Source organism: Gasterosteus aculeatus, chromosome 13, assembly GCF_964276395.1.
Source record: "Gasterosteus aculeatus chromosome 13, fGasAcu3.hap1.1, whole genome shotgun sequence".
Taxonomy (NCBI): Eukaryota; Metazoa; Chordata; class Actinopteri; order Perciformes; family Gasterosteidae; genus Gasterosteus; species Gasterosteus aculeatus.
The window spans coordinates 16,918,980-16,934,240 of record NC_135701.1 but is presented as its reverse complement, the minus strand read 5'-3'; the positions used below and the strand labels follow the sequence as shown (position 1 = coordinate 16,934,240).

The 15,261-nt window shown below is 47.6% G+C and overlaps 1 protein-coding gene across 34 annotated transcripts in view; it reads right to left on the bottom strand.

Moving 5' to 3' along the window:
- The window catches only part of fbrsl1 (fibrosin-like 1), a 269,377-nt gene extending 263,109 nt beyond the window's left edge, over positions 1-6,268 (bottom strand). For all 34 annotated transcript variants that reach the window (XM_040194987.2, XM_078087536.1, XM_078087529.1 and 31 more), the window contains exon 1: positions 4,705-6,268. In XM_040194987.2, the coding sequence (XP_040050921.2) occupies positions 4,705-5,010 (306 nt within the window). In that variant the 5' untranslated portion in view covers positions 5,011-6,268. The remainder of the gene's footprint in view (positions 1-4,704) is intronic.
- Between the last annotated feature and the right edge of the window lie 8,993 nt (positions 6,269-15,261).

Genomic DNA, 15,261 nt, shown 5'->3' with positions numbered 1-15,261 from the left:
TTGAGAAAGCTCCCTCCGTGGGATGCGTCAACCAATGAGTAGCAGGGAGCCTCTGGGGGAGGAGGTGGGGGGGGGGGGGGGGGGGGCTTTGCCTTGTTAATTAAAGCTGGAGTTGTTCGTCAGTGGCGGCATATGATGCACAGTGCTATCACCGTCGGGGCGGGTAGAGAGGAAACACCAAGCGTGATTGCTGCTGCTGCTCCTGCAACAAATCTGCAGCCTCGCCACGGAAGCGGGACGTCTTGCTGCAGGACCACTTTGCTCAGCGTTACCCAACCGGCAATTGGGAGCACTGGGAAAGACGTGGAAAAGATTGGATTTACAAACTACCCGGGATCTTGTTTTGCCTGTTCACCTCAACCCAGCATCATTTTTAGCTGAAGCCAGAAGACGCCATCACGTCTCTCTGTAGGTGGAAGTGTCGCAACTTGACAAAAGAGCGTGTCAGCAGTACTGATGAGTGCTAAGAAGGAACACACGGTGCTGTCTGATTGCTGGCAGTGAGACGCCCGTCGATGGAAGGGACGGTACTTGAGGCGTAGTGGTGCAAGTACAGCTGTTTTAGGGGAAAGCTTTAGAAAATAACAGAAACCCTTCCGAGGGCCTTTATCCGCGCACTTGGGGAAATAGAAAGACACAAAATCGTAGCTGGAATGTGTCTGGCTCCGATCCACGTACCAGCTGGGAAAATACTGGCGGAGGAGAGAGGGGGGAGAGGGGGGAGAGGGGGGGAGCAGCAGCGACTCGCAGCTTCTCTAACAACTAATGTGAAATGTTCCCTCGGGCGGTGGCAGCGAGAGAGACGCAGAGCGAGGCGGAAAAAGAAGGGGAGAAAGATGAGGGATAAACGAGGTCGGGATGTGCCAGGATGGACGCATCTGTGACTGGTGTAAAGCGCATATCAGATGATAGTCTGTTGCAGCCTGTGACAGGCGATGCAAACGCCATGACAACGGCACAAAAAGTTTAAAAGTACTAAAACATAAGGAGGCGTATCTGCCCCTGGGCTTTACAAGCACTACTGGCCAACAAGAGACATCAGCAATGAGGTTGGGACTGAAAGTCATTTTATTGCGGTTTTATTTTCAGTGAAAGAAATAAAAATAAACTGAAGTGGAAAAGTGAGGTAACACTTATTTTAGAAAAACTAATGTTGTAAACATTTGAAAGGATTATAATGCAATTCATTCAAAATAAAAGGAGGTACGGCCCATTTGGGGCCTTCGGCGATCCTATATCATCAAAGGGGGGGGGGGGGCAATAGATTCTTAATTCCCCCTTACTGCTTAGCCAGAGCGGCTCGGTGGCTAACGGCAGCCGATGATTATTGCATGAGAGTCAAAAAGGGCCATGAATGAAAAAAACAAAAAGAGCAAGCATGACTTCAAATGACTGCAAAACTTCCCTGGAGACCGACTCTCGATCCCATCAAAAGCTTCTATTTATGAAACCCTTTTTGTCGGGATGCCCAGCCGCTCAGATCCCTGCCCTTGACACCGTGGTAATATCACTAAATCAACTAAACCTAAATCCCCATTAGAGCGAATTTAGAAACTCGTGGTGCGGAACGAAAACCCCAAACAAATCTGTAAATTCATGTTAAAGCAGATGAACAGAAGGATTGCGGATTATCGGGTGGGGATTTGCCACTCCGACGTCACTCACTGTGCAAACGGAGCAAATCAAACATCTTATTATTACTGTGACAGATGGATAATTGTGTCATTTTATTATCTGCTCACTTGCTCGATACCCACGGGGAGACCTCCGGAGGGGGTTTAAGCCGCAGCGGGTAATTGTTTTATAGCACTGCTGTCAGGTGGGAAGCTCACATTTTCAGGTCGACTTTTTAACACTTGAAAAAATGTATTCTTGTGCAAAAAAAGCAAAACAAAGAAGCATGCTGGACGCTCATATTGGACAAACAAGGCTTTCCTTTGCCGACTGGCTGAGTAAGTGTGCTTACACCCTTTCAATCATCACGGAATGATCCCGAACATTTCTCCAATCACGATAAGGTGCCCGTGACGGCTGTGTTTGTACAGTCGATTTGCACAGGCAGGTAAGCGGCTTTCCTATGAGAAACGTCGGGCTTCGGGGGGGGGGAAATAAAACCGGCGTAATCGTACGCGGCCACGGCTGGAGAATTGCTTTGAGCTGTAATGAAACGGGTTCGGGGGGGAGCCAGAGAGAGACCACCGTACTGCCAAAGCCTTCATCGGGGGATCTTGATCCTATCAGCGCAGAGCTGGAAAATCAACAACAAGCCACCTACGGATTTGGTTTGGAGTCCATGTGCTCTTGGAGGAACCCGTAACCTCCGGCTCTCCGGAACAGACGGTAGCAGCTGTGCACCAGTTACGGACTAAAATAGACAATCAAATGAGGTTTGACAGAACCCCAAAGGTGATTTAGAAAGCAAAAGGGTGGAATAGAGATTAAAAAAAACAAGATCAAGTTCTTCATAGCGCCAAAAAACAAATCACCGGTTGGTTGTTTACTGGAACACCGTCATGCAGGTCATCAGCCAATCGGAAGAGATCGGGGGGGGGGGGCGCACACCCTGGTTCTGACGAGGCCCAGCTTGTTCACCGGAGCGGGTCAGAACACCGCTGTGTCCTCCTCATAATGGATGAGCAATTAGCACAGGTAGCGCAGGTCATGAGCCCCGCTCAAGCACACGGCGGGTAAAGGGGACGGCGTGAGTCACGGCCAGTAATGAGAGGCTTCCAGTGGGTTCAAACCCTCCATTTCACACAAAACCATGCAACTTGTTGGCGGCCAAGAAATGTGATTATGGCCGTCGCGTACAGTAAACGAGAGGAAACATGAATGGTCGTTTCACTCTGCATCGACAGGGAAGTCAGGGGGGCAAAGGTGACGGAACCTGTGCGCGTTCCCTCGTGTAATTGCACAGAATCCACCAACATCATTTAATAAGCGCAGTCCATTCGCATGCAAATCAGACCAATTATTGACGAGTAGCTGGCTGGCGGATAAGTATCGTTGCACACAGAACCGTATCATGGCTCATTTGCTTAGCCCTGAATCATAAGCTCCTGTGCTGAGCACTGTTCTCCCCGTGTTCGTTCAATTTGTGCAAGAAAACTATGACTGCTCTGGAATTTGTAAAACAACAATTGGTTGATTGTTTTTACTCAATTTCCCTCTCAAACACAACGAGGCGGCTTGTTTTACCGCGTTCAAAGCACCAGAGGAGAAGCGCTTTTAGGAAAGGCAACCCGCTCTGCAGCCGCCAACGGGACAGTAGCCGGGCCAGATGTGCAACAACATAAAGTACCTCTAAATGCCCCTAATGCGCGCTCCTCGAAGTCGGTGGGGCAGCATTGAACAATCGTTCAAGCGGAGACACCGGCACGATACGCTGGCAGTGAGACACTTTGCTGCCATGACACCCTCGGAGCCCCTCACGGTCGGCAGCTGTCAGAAGTGTCAGCGGCGGCGCGCAAAGGGCAGACGCGCACGCAAATGCATCTCCTCAGCGCACTCGCACAAAGCCATGCGAACGCCAAGCGACACGCCAATTGGATGCACATCTGACAACAAAAGTTAGGAGTTTATCTTAAGGGAGCAGCCTCACCGGGACACTAAACAGGGGGGGATGATCCAAGCTGATAAAGGGTGGGGACGTCCTACTGTACGGAGTTTGATGTGTAACGTTGAACATGCTTTAGTAGCTATAAAGTGTGAACCTGTGTGTGTGTGTGTGTGAGGCTGGGACAGCTGCTTTCTGTTTCATGCAGTCATTTTGCTTCAAATCTGTATTGGAGCATTATACTGACTAAGCACTATGTAGGCGGCAAGAGTCAATCGTGACTGATTAATACCGCTAAGCCCACATGGGAGGTTGTCATTGAAATGAGGTCATCATCTTAAAATATACAGACTTCAGTGGGCTGGCTGCGTTTATCAAAGCTAGTGATTTATGTTTCAACCACTGTAGTACTACAGTTCCCACAACCAGCCATGGAAATAAAAGCACCAGCCTACACCTGCCTGCTTTGTCAGTCAGCCTGACGTCCCACTGGGAGCAATGGTTTATCGGTCATTTGGAAAACAATGGAGGTAAAAGAGACAAGAGGAAATCACAAGAGAAGCTCCTTTGTTCCTAAAATCATTCACACACACACACACACACACACAGAACGGTGATGACAGAGACGCCGTTACCAGCACGCGCCGTATCAGCCTGTAACAGATCAATGGCACTTTATTAAAAGAGCAAAATGTCAAGAGTGCACTGACAGCGAGCAGTGAATCACAACTTCCCTCAACATCACCAACATCTCACCCACAAAAACCTTCAACTTGCAATATCGCTCAAAGAGAGTCGTGTCCAACAGCATCATCTCAGGGACCCCCAACAGACACATTCCAATCCAATCAACATGGCTCACATATTGAACCAATATCTGTGTGTGTGTGTGTTGGGAGGGGGGGGGGGGCTCCTCTAAATCAGAAGTTTAGGAGTCATCCTTATTCAGTGTAATTGACATCCTCTTGAGTCAATTAGAGAAGAATTGGACTAGTCCTCGCATTGCTGGAGTGGGGGGTTAGGGGGGGGGGGGGGGGGGGCTCAAGGAGCCCCTCTTTGAGAACCACTCCACTGTTGAAGAATGCTGCAGACCCCCCCACACACACACACACACACACACACACACACACAGGTAACCCGTTGCTTACCTCCAGGCGGTCCAGGCTGATGAAACTGGCGATAGCAAATCCATCAATGATGTCCTCCTCCTGCGAGCTCGACTCGCGTCTCTTCCGCCGGGGGGGACGCGGGGCTCTGGCGGGGGCCGCGGGGCGCGGCGCCTTCTTGCCGGGCAGCGAGGCGGCGTCCCTCCCCGGACTGTGTCCCTCCCTGTCGGAGCAGGAGGAGTTGGGGTCGGGGCTGCGGCGGGCGTCTCTGCTTCCCGCCTCCCGCAGCCTGCGCACCCGCTCCCGCTTGGTCCGGCATCTCCGACCCGGCTTCAACGCGCCGTCCATGCTGTCGGGAGACGGAAGCTCGCGGTGTCCGGAGACAAATAGCAACGCAACAACTCCACGGCGCGCGACCACCGGACTGACAATTGTAGGCTGCGCTGCAACGTAGACGACGGCGCTGCGTGTGTGTGTGTGTGTGTGTGCGCGTTTCGATAACAACACAAAAATACGGCCGGGTAGCACTCAATGACCTTGGGCACACACCTCCCCGATCTCCATTTACGATGAGCCCAAATGTTCAGGTGCCCCCCCCCGCTCGGGCGACGCGACGCGGATCCACGCGCTATTCTCGTCACGAATCGGCGGCGTGTCGACGCGGCGTCCGCCGAAGCAGGTGCAAAAAAAAAAAAAAGAAAAAACGGCGAAATAGTTGAAATCCGCGAGGCGTCACGGCCGCGCTGTAACTTTTTGTTTGCGTGGGAATAACAAGGAGCGGTGGTCGGAGCCCGGCCTCGCTGCGTGGCGCAGACGAAGCAGGGAAATCATGTCGCTGCCCGTTGTTGTTTTCCACCGCCGCCGCCCCCCCGACCCATGATCCAGGGGGGGGCTGTCAAATAAACGGCTCCGGGATACGATCCGTCCCGAGAGCGAACGTTAGCACGGTCCCCTCATCGACCGCTCGCCGCCCGAGGAGGGAAGAAGCAGCGAATTCTCCCCGCGGGAAAGAACGAAGAAACACCCGCGTTCCTCTCCCCGCTCCGGCGGTCTGGACGCTACTTCAGCGCAATATTCGCTAAATACTCCGAAAGCCTCCGAAACGAGACAAGCATCCAGTGTGTGTGTGTGTGTGTGTGTGTGCGCGCGCGGTTGTGTGTGCGTGCAGCCCAAACTCCGTGAGGCGGTGAAGCGGTCTATTCCAGTTTAGATCACGTAGAGTTTCCTATAAATCCGCTCCGTCACTTCGCTGCTCACTTTGCTCCGGGGGCTCGTGGGACTTTCTCCTTTTCTCGCTCTCTCTCTCTATTCGCATAAAACGGCTTTGATAAGTGTCCTTAAAGCGACAGGAGTGATTACAATCTCCCCCCCCATCCCTCTCCTTTCTCCCCTCAATCCGAAATTAAGAGACGCGGTGGCGAGAGCCCACGTCGATGACGTACTTCCGCCGCCTCTGGTTCGCACTCCGGCGTAGGAAGGAAACTGGTGTAAAAAAAAAAAAAAAGAAAGAAGAAAAAATCCTTCTCTTGCACTATTTGAGTCTGTCTGTCTGCGAGAGCTGATGCCACATCGCGATTGTCCCACGGACTGTTGTCACTGGCACACACACACACACACACACACACACACACACACACACACACACACACACACACACACACACACAGACGTCATCTATCAGGCTTTGACATCTTCCCCATTCTGTCCATGTTGGACATCACACACACCAACTCTGGCCGCGCCTTCGCTTTTTTTAATCAAACCCATATGAATGTCTAAAATGCTTTGTTAACATACGGTTATATTACGCATTATATTGGCGTTGATGGTCAAAAGTCAAAGGATCACTGCACCACATTCAATCCATGCTGCAAACAACAGTATGCGAGCTTGTATAGGCAGCAAATAAAAGTGTAATGTATGAAACAGTTGGAAAGAAACAATCTGTACATGACTCTTCTACCGTCCTTCCTCTTTGTCACACTGTAACACACACAACGTATTCACAACATCAAACTCAGCCTAGAAAGATTAAAGAAATTAAACATTGCATTTTACGTTAAATTACGAAGGACATTTATAAAACATCTAATCGAGTTCCAGATGGCAGGGAAGAGGTTCCTCCTTTGTAAATGCCTGGTGAGTATTTGCATCATACTTTGTTTATTTGGTAACTTCCTCTCTCGCTCTGAGCAGTAAATGCACCTCGGTCAAGGTGTGAATCTTTTATCCCACATTTTAATTCCCGGCAAGACGCCTTTCACTGAATCTAAAACGCCACCTGACATCATCAAGCTGCAGTACTGTGGCAGAACCTCAACGCATGCATTTAGACAACCCATTGGAATCGACCGAAAAGACGAGTGTGACATGCAATGCAAGGATGAGATGAATCCAAGTCATGGACGAGGCGAGGACACGCTCATGGTAAACAACCTCATCCCGTTGAGTCAGCGGCTCGTCCTGTCTGATGAGAGAAGACGCCTGTGAGCTACGTACATCCGGCCGGTTAACACCTCTCATCACTGAGAGAAGCACTGATGATGAACACTTAATATCACAGGCTTACTGGTAATTATCTCACGGGAAGGTGTGCGAGAAGGAGACAAAACATCTACTACTAGCAGCGAAAGCAAAGCGGCGAGCGCCAGGCAGAAGTGTTCAGGCAGTGTTCAGGCGGCTCAGGTGTGGGAATGTTCTTTCCTGTGGAGAATCTTCTGTGAAACTGCGAGCCGGGGCACCGAAATGCAAAAACGAAAGTACTTTTATGCAAACGCTGTGTGCTGCGGGTGGGGGGGAATTAATCCTCGAGACGCTGAGCCACGGCTGCGCTGGGAGCCGAAGGGAGGCGGCCTGTCACGCTTTTATGATGTTTAACGCGTCAGAATTGTTTTTCTTTGCCTCTGCCACCTCGATAAGGGATCATCCGGTGTCGTCAGCGTCGGGGGGGTGCTTCTTGTTTCTTTTCTGTTGAGATTTTCCACCTTCGATTCGAAGAGTGTGCTGCGTGTACGTGGGATTGAGAGGTGAAGGATCTGATTTAAGCGATACATTTCTTTTTTTTTTTTTATGAAAAAAGAAAAAAGGAATTCTCCTCAAGTACACAGTGTGTCCTCAATCAATAAGCCCAGATTTCACAGTAGAACACAAGAAAGCTGGAAGACACAAATCCCCACGAAATAAATTCTCTTGGTCTCACATCATAAATTGTGCACAGTCAGTATCGAGACTACATTCGCCTATTGTGGAAGCCATCTCTCAGCTGCCTTAAGGTATCGTCATGGCTCAACTGGCAGATTTTGTGCCGCTTTGCAAACCTTTGCCAGACAAGAACATCAATATTAAATCATTGTGCCCGTGCATGTTTTATTCTTTCTTTTTTTATGTCAGATGCCAGCTTTTTCCAAAGCCTCGCTCACTAAAACATATATGGAAATAACATCAATATGGCAAAAAAATCATAGTTAAAGTGTTTTTTAACACATTCGTCAAGATTACGATTGATGATCGCTAACTCTGTCAATTTGTCACTTTTTCCGACAAATTATTCCATTAATTTTGTGCCAATATTTTTTAAACAGGCAGCAGCAGCTCACATGAGAAACTAGCCGCGGTGGCAGCCAGCTGTTTTTAATATGGAGTTGTTGGATTCTAAATGAGACATCTTAGTTTGCTGCCCGAGCTGTCAGTGAAGAATCACTGCGAGGGAAAACATACTGTAAGTCCTTTGCCTGTGGGGCCTCCCGGCCTCCTCCGCGACACATCATGGGGTAATTCACTGGTTTGGTGGCAATTTACAGGCAGACTCAACAAGAAACTCGCCGGGGGCCCCGGAGCAACAAGCTCCTCTCCTTCTCTCTCTGGGGAAACCATGGCCGGGCTGTAGGAATCGCCCCGCGAACCACCGCATGAAAAATTAACCCGCTCGCTCCAGAGACAGAGAGATTACACATCCTGCCTGACTGAGAGCCTCCGTGCACGCCGCCCTCATATCTCGTCCTCTCCTCCCCCGCCGAGGCTTTCTTCATCTCTCTCGCTCTCTCTTCCTGCGTGCTATCTGCGCGGCCCGTGTTATTTCGATCTAATGCAGAGCCCGCGCGCCGCATCTTTGCTTCAAAGGCAACAGCTGTTTGTTTCATGTTGAACATGGATGATTATTTATAAGCGCGGCAGATATTGCATGGGAAATCTAAAAATGTCCCTGGCCTGTGCCTGCAGGTGCCACTGAATCGTGAATGAATCACAGCTTTATTGCGGAAAGTAAAACAGAAGTCCTCTGCTTAAATGAGTGAGGCAACAACAGCGGATTAGTCAAGAAACTGATAGGAAGGGCAGCGAGGTGTCAATAATTCAATGCGGGAGGTTGTAAACCTAAGTGCCTTTGGATACGTCATACCCCCGTGGAGCAAAGTTTAATCAAACAGAGAGATTGGCCCCACAGCTGTGTGGGTGAGGAAGCCGGCAGTCCTTGAACAGGCAGTAGGGTTTTTATTACATGCATCATTCAGGGAAAAATGAGCAGCGTGACCTGCTATTTCAGAGGAACGACAATTTATGCGGTTTAATGTCAACTTAAATGTCATCATAAAACGTTTAAGTTATTGTAAGCCATAAAGGGACACTTTTCTGTTTCCATTATTTAGTTTTTACTCTGAAGATCCTTCGGTCAAGAATTCTCAATTTCTTGTTTCGGTTCCGGGCATTGCTCAACATTTTGAGCGAAACGTCATGATGCTTTTCATTGATCCGTGGTGGTGTCTGGACCCTCTCTCAGACGCTAAAGTAACAACGCTCTCTGCCTCTCCAAATCACATCAACAGATGTTGTGACAGCACAGCTTTTCATAAAAAGACCCCAAAGGCGGTCGATATTCCTCCAGAACTGCGCTTCGATTTTTGTCGGTTGGTGGAAGAATAAAGTGAAGGACGTTTTCTGAGTTCATCCCGGTGATGACTTTACTCATTTAGTGGCAGAGATAATGGAAGCTTCCTCTTTCAATGCACTGCTTACATGTTTCTTGGAAAAGAAAAAAAAGGTCAATCTTACCCACGGATTGGAGGAGCATTCACATTTAACGCACTCAATGCAACTTAATCTAATGCATCTACAGTAGACAATATAGCCAGGTCACTCACACACAGATGCCCGATCACCATCATCATCCCCGTCATTCCACGACTAGCCTGAAATGGACCTGTGAAAGAGTGAACCCGTATTTTAATTAACTCATTCCCCGGAAGGTGAAAAGCATATCACAATAAATCTAATCCAAGATGAATCTCTTCTCTCGCACCATGATTATCCTGACGGAGGAAAGGGCCGGAGCTTTTCAGGATCTTTGTTAATAATGACGAGATTATTTTTTGATCTGGAGATTTCAAATGTAATTTAGTGTTTTGCTCACAACCTTCGATAGGGACGGCCACTCATGGAGCTCTACTTTACCATTATTAAATGGGATGCTATGTTAAACAACCAGGTTGAGGGTTGGCCTCTAACTTTGGCTGATGCTAGCCAACCTTCTCGTATTTCTTCAATGCAATTACATTTGTAAAAATAATTCCACTTGACGCTCACACTTTTTAGAAGGGTTTGATGTTCCAACCACTTCAGAAACCAGTCGTTAAGCTGTAGCCTACTTTCCCCAGTATATTGCTCCACTTGGGGGAAACAATCGGACACACGACAACCCTTAAAACCACATATTATGGTTTTAGCACTTCTTTTTCCTTTAGGGATTATGCAATGTTTAGACGTAGACCTATCAACTAGACTATTCGTCTCGTGGCTACAGCTACATATTTAACAGACGCTCACAGAAGATCTAACCCTCTGAATTGAGTAAGCGTGTATCACAGTTCCTTCATCCTGAAACACCAGTGCAGTAAACACAAAAGACACGGATGACAAAAGTTTATTAAAACGGTACCTTGTAAAATGTTTTGCATGATTTGCATTGCGGAGCAGGCCAGGGATTCTACTGCGTTTAGCCTCAATGGAGGAGGAAAGCAAAAAAAGTCAGTTGTGGATGGTCTGTTGAAATGTCCGACCCCGCTTTTCATGCATAGTAACATTTTGATGATATAAGAATGACAGGGTTAGAGGGTTTCTTATTATATAGGTGTCTCTTTTCTCTGGCGCCTTGTGACGGACACAAAAGTATTGCCACTGGTCACGCCGTAATTAGCACCCGAGCCACAAATCCCCAGAAGCTGCGGTGATCACTTGTGCCAAGTCCCCAAACAAACACTTCTGCAGACCTCCCACGCACACACAAAGCCCACTCTCCCTCCCTCCCCGGGTCTCACTCGGGCTTTCATCAACATGCAGCCATGTGGTAATGTACCCTGTAACCGTTCACAAGTGGCAGATTTTTCAACCTCGAAGGCCGCGTCGCACAAAGACACATTAACAGAGGTGATATTTTTCTCAGTGGCACTCAACAGGCTGACACGATGTGACAAACTGTCACAGGGGAGGGCTTCCCTGCACAGGACCTCGCTTGTGAGAAAGCGTGAATAAGTGAGCGAGTGAGGCCGCAACGGAGAGAGAGAGAGAGAGAGAGAGAGAGAGAGAGAGAGAGAGAGAGATCGTTTTACTCGCATATCTGCAGCTACGCATGATGACCACAATGTTAACAGAGAGGGCAAACATAGAAGGCGGAACAAACAGGCGGACGGGCAGGATGCAGTGAAGGCTGTGTGCACGATGTGCTGCACAGAGGAGCCCGTCCTGCTGGTCTGCAGTGGAGGAAGAATTGCTTCTTGCGTTTGCCTCCTCGTATTTACCCCCAGTGATAAACATTATCTGAAGGGTTGATATTGCGCTTACATCAAACCGGCAATTGAAAGGCTGGCTGAACAACGTACGAGTGGGAAGAATAGAATATCAACGATAAGCAGATTGAAAGTTAAAAGGCTGTAAAATGAGCGCGTGTTCAAATAGAGCGGCTGTGAGCGGGCGTATAATGCTCGGCTTCTCATAACGCTCCCCTGGCTTTCACAAGGCTCTTGATTAGCAAACAGCAGCCCCCGAGATAAAACACACTCACAGACACGGACTGGATTTGCATGTTAAGAGACTCGGAGCATGTCATGCGTGCATCTACTCCGGGCTCACGGGAGAACGCGCTTCTGATTTCCTCCCTTCCTTTGTGCCCTTACTTATGCATGTTAGCGACACAGACTTTGTGTCTGTATATTGTGACCTTGCAGGTTCCTTTTGCACTTGTGAAGTTGTGATGGGGAAGAACTGGTTCCCTTTGCACGCCCATTTAGACGTAGTGCAAGAATAACACTAGATGAGGTCATGCTGGAGTATAAATACGCTTGTTACACAAGTGTGTCTTAAGTTAATGTTTGCATAATTAGGAGTGTATTTTGTAAGCTTGTAAGGGAATATTTCCACAAGCTGGATTTGCATACATACATTATGCATTTCCTCAATGTTTACATGCAACACGAGACACATTCGCTGTGCTCACACAATATGTTTCTGATAAAACAGAAGATATATTTAAAAAGTATTGCCAAGGGATTTGCATAAACTTTGAGACATTGTGAGTGAATGTCTTGATCATTTGGTTTCTTAAATAAAGACATGCCGAGGGAACCCAACTTATTACTTTAATGTGAGATAAGCAGTCACTTGAGTTCACTCTTCGTAAGGACTTAGTTAAATATAATTTATGCCTTGAATAGTAAGTTATTCACCAACTCGCTGATTAATTATGTAGCCCAAAATGTAATATCTCTGATTATATATGACAGAAGATTCCTTATTGTTACAGATGGAGAGTTTCAGCAGGGTTTATGTTAGGCCGCTTTCTTTTGTAAATTGATACAGACACATTTGGGCAAATAAATGTGTTTAGCCTCTTTCTTGATTGTTCAACACAGAAGGATTTCCCTCTGCAGCACTGTATGCACCGATTAAAATCATTACTTCATGGCCGTCATTTAATCCCTATAAAGTATAGAGGATCCAGTCTGTAGAGGCTAAGCTGATTTTGTTCTACTCTCATTTTTTAGCAGTAACTGCCACTTCTTTTCAAATGATTGAATCTCATTTTCTAACAGAACCTGGATTTATCCCCGGAGCAAAGTAAAGTCATTCAGTAACGGCACCATATACAGGAAAGGTAGATGGTCGAAACCTTTCATCCATTTGTTATGCATGTTTAACTTCTCCTACGCCACACTAAAACCATTTTCCACACCAAGTATGAGGAGCCCAAGCTAAAGATTGCTGCACACGGCTTGTTAAATACGTATCGGCCGACCAGTGGGCTACCTGCTGAAGTGGCAATTTGCCTCACCTCTAGCTGAACAGTGAATGGAAGACAGATGCTACTGTGAATAAAAACCTCAACCTCGCTAGCCCTTCAGAAAGGGCTTGCGTAACCCTTCTCCACGTGTACAGTATTGCGGAGGGAAAAGTATTCAAGGTGCACAATATATCGGCGCAATCTCACCCTGATGCCGCCCAGGCTTGGCCACCGTAGCCCTGTAGGTGCATGTACAAGCAAAGTTTGGTCATTTAAGTACATTCCGCAGAATGTCTTGAATGTGTAACAGCTGATAATGTCGCGACAATCTCAGTATTGTAAATATTTCATAACAAATCGTTCCGTCTTGTTCCAGTTACTGCAGGATGCTGCTGTTGTGCTGTTGAAATGGTGAGTTTTCAGCAATAGGCAGCGTATTAGTTTCAGCTGTTCACACAATCATTTTATTGTCATGATTAACAGCAAAAATAAAGAAACTGTGTTCCCTACATCTAACAGGGACTCACGTGTGATGTTCTCTTAATCCAGCTGGAATCTTGTGTGCTCAAAGTTCAACGAGGCACTGTGTGCTCCCTAAACCCAACAAGTGATTGTGTGTTCCTTCAACCCAACAAGACATTGCGTGTGTGCGATCGCCCTAAATCTAACAAGACCTCTTTTGTCGGTCCTGTAATTCCGTTTCCATTTCTACATCAAGGGACACGTCGTATGTGCAACACACATTCAGTGCATGTCACCAAAGTGTGTATTTTCATGTCGCTGTTTAGGAAGACTCTGTCTCTGCAATGTTGCCTCCCAGCTACTTCATCTCTACAGTTATGAATAGAGGAAAACAAAGACATGAAGAAATAATGTTACTTCCCGCTCCCCAAAGCTCCCAAGGCTCAGTGTTTTTACTTGTGTTTTACAACCCGTACAGCTGGACGGGTTTCATTAAATCTGACTGATTTAAAGCATTAGCGGCTAAATTTACAACATGTAAGCAATTGCAGCCCGTTGCCAAAAAAACACGGCTTATTTTCATCAAAGCTTAAAGTTGGGAGACTCTTTTCTTTTCCGTACAATGAGCTGACTGAGACAGAAAATCAATAACGACAGCTTTTACTGAGGGAGCTTCCTAGAAAGCTGGTTCATTCCGTGCTGATCGGATACAGAAAAGAGCCGCTGCTTTTCCTTGGTGGACAAAGAAATCCTCCAAGCAAGTCAACAAGAAGTGACCAACAGATTGAGGACACAGCTTTGTCCTGTTGATGCTTCCATTTGGTGGGCTTCCAGCGCTGGGCTGTCCTGCTGCGGCCTTTGCTCATTGATCTCTTCTCTCCCGAGATACAGTTCAACTCCGAGCACCAGAGATAAACCCTGGAGAAGACGGAGAAATCTTTCTACTCCACTTTCTTCTTCTTTTTATCCCTCCTTTAAAAAGGAGCTCTGCTGAGTCTTTGATACAGCGAGAAAGATGAGGATCACACTTTTATCCCAACGCAAGCGTAAAACAGGTACACACACAGACACACACACACACACACAGACGGAGCGAACGATTTTGCGCATGCTGTACCAGCGATGCGTGATTCCTCTTCCTGCTGTGCCTAAAAGAGTTTTCACAATTTGCAGAGATGAGAGGCACGAGGAGGAGAGAGACAAACTGACACAGAGAGAGAGAGGCAGAGGAGGATTGGATGTGTTCTCCACCTCGCTTCACTTCTCTCCGGCACCCCGAGGCTTTTAGTGAGAAAAAACAAGCGGCTGTGCGATGGATCAAACAGGCGCGGCAGCCACTTCCCGGCCTCCCGAGCAAACGACCGGCTTTGATATTTCAGTCACTATCAGCCCCTGTGTTGTGACTGTTTTATTCACTGCCGGGGAAACTAAACTATTCCTTTGGTCCTCCTCTTCCTCCTCCACCTTCATCCCTCGATCCCCTCATCTACCTCCCTCAGTGTCCTACAATTTGTTCCAGACTTCCCTTTCCTGAGATTGACTTCCGGTGAGGAGGTTGAGGGATGCATTTGCCGTTGTAATTACTGCCATCGCTTCAGGAAGGAGCTGAGATTGGCTTTCAGTCACTTAATGTGAGCCCGTCTGTAGAGACGTGTCACTGAACGCTGACTCCTTCTGGCCCCCTCTCCCCGTTGAGTCGGGCCCCAGTGGGAGATGTGTTTCATTCATTGGGTAAAACAAAAAGAGATCAGACTATTTAATCTCCACTGTCACATCAAGGAAAATGCAAATAAATACCATGTCGATTTTTTCCCCCCACCGCATCATTTCACTATTAAAGCTTGAATCGTCACGTCTAAAGATCAACAGAA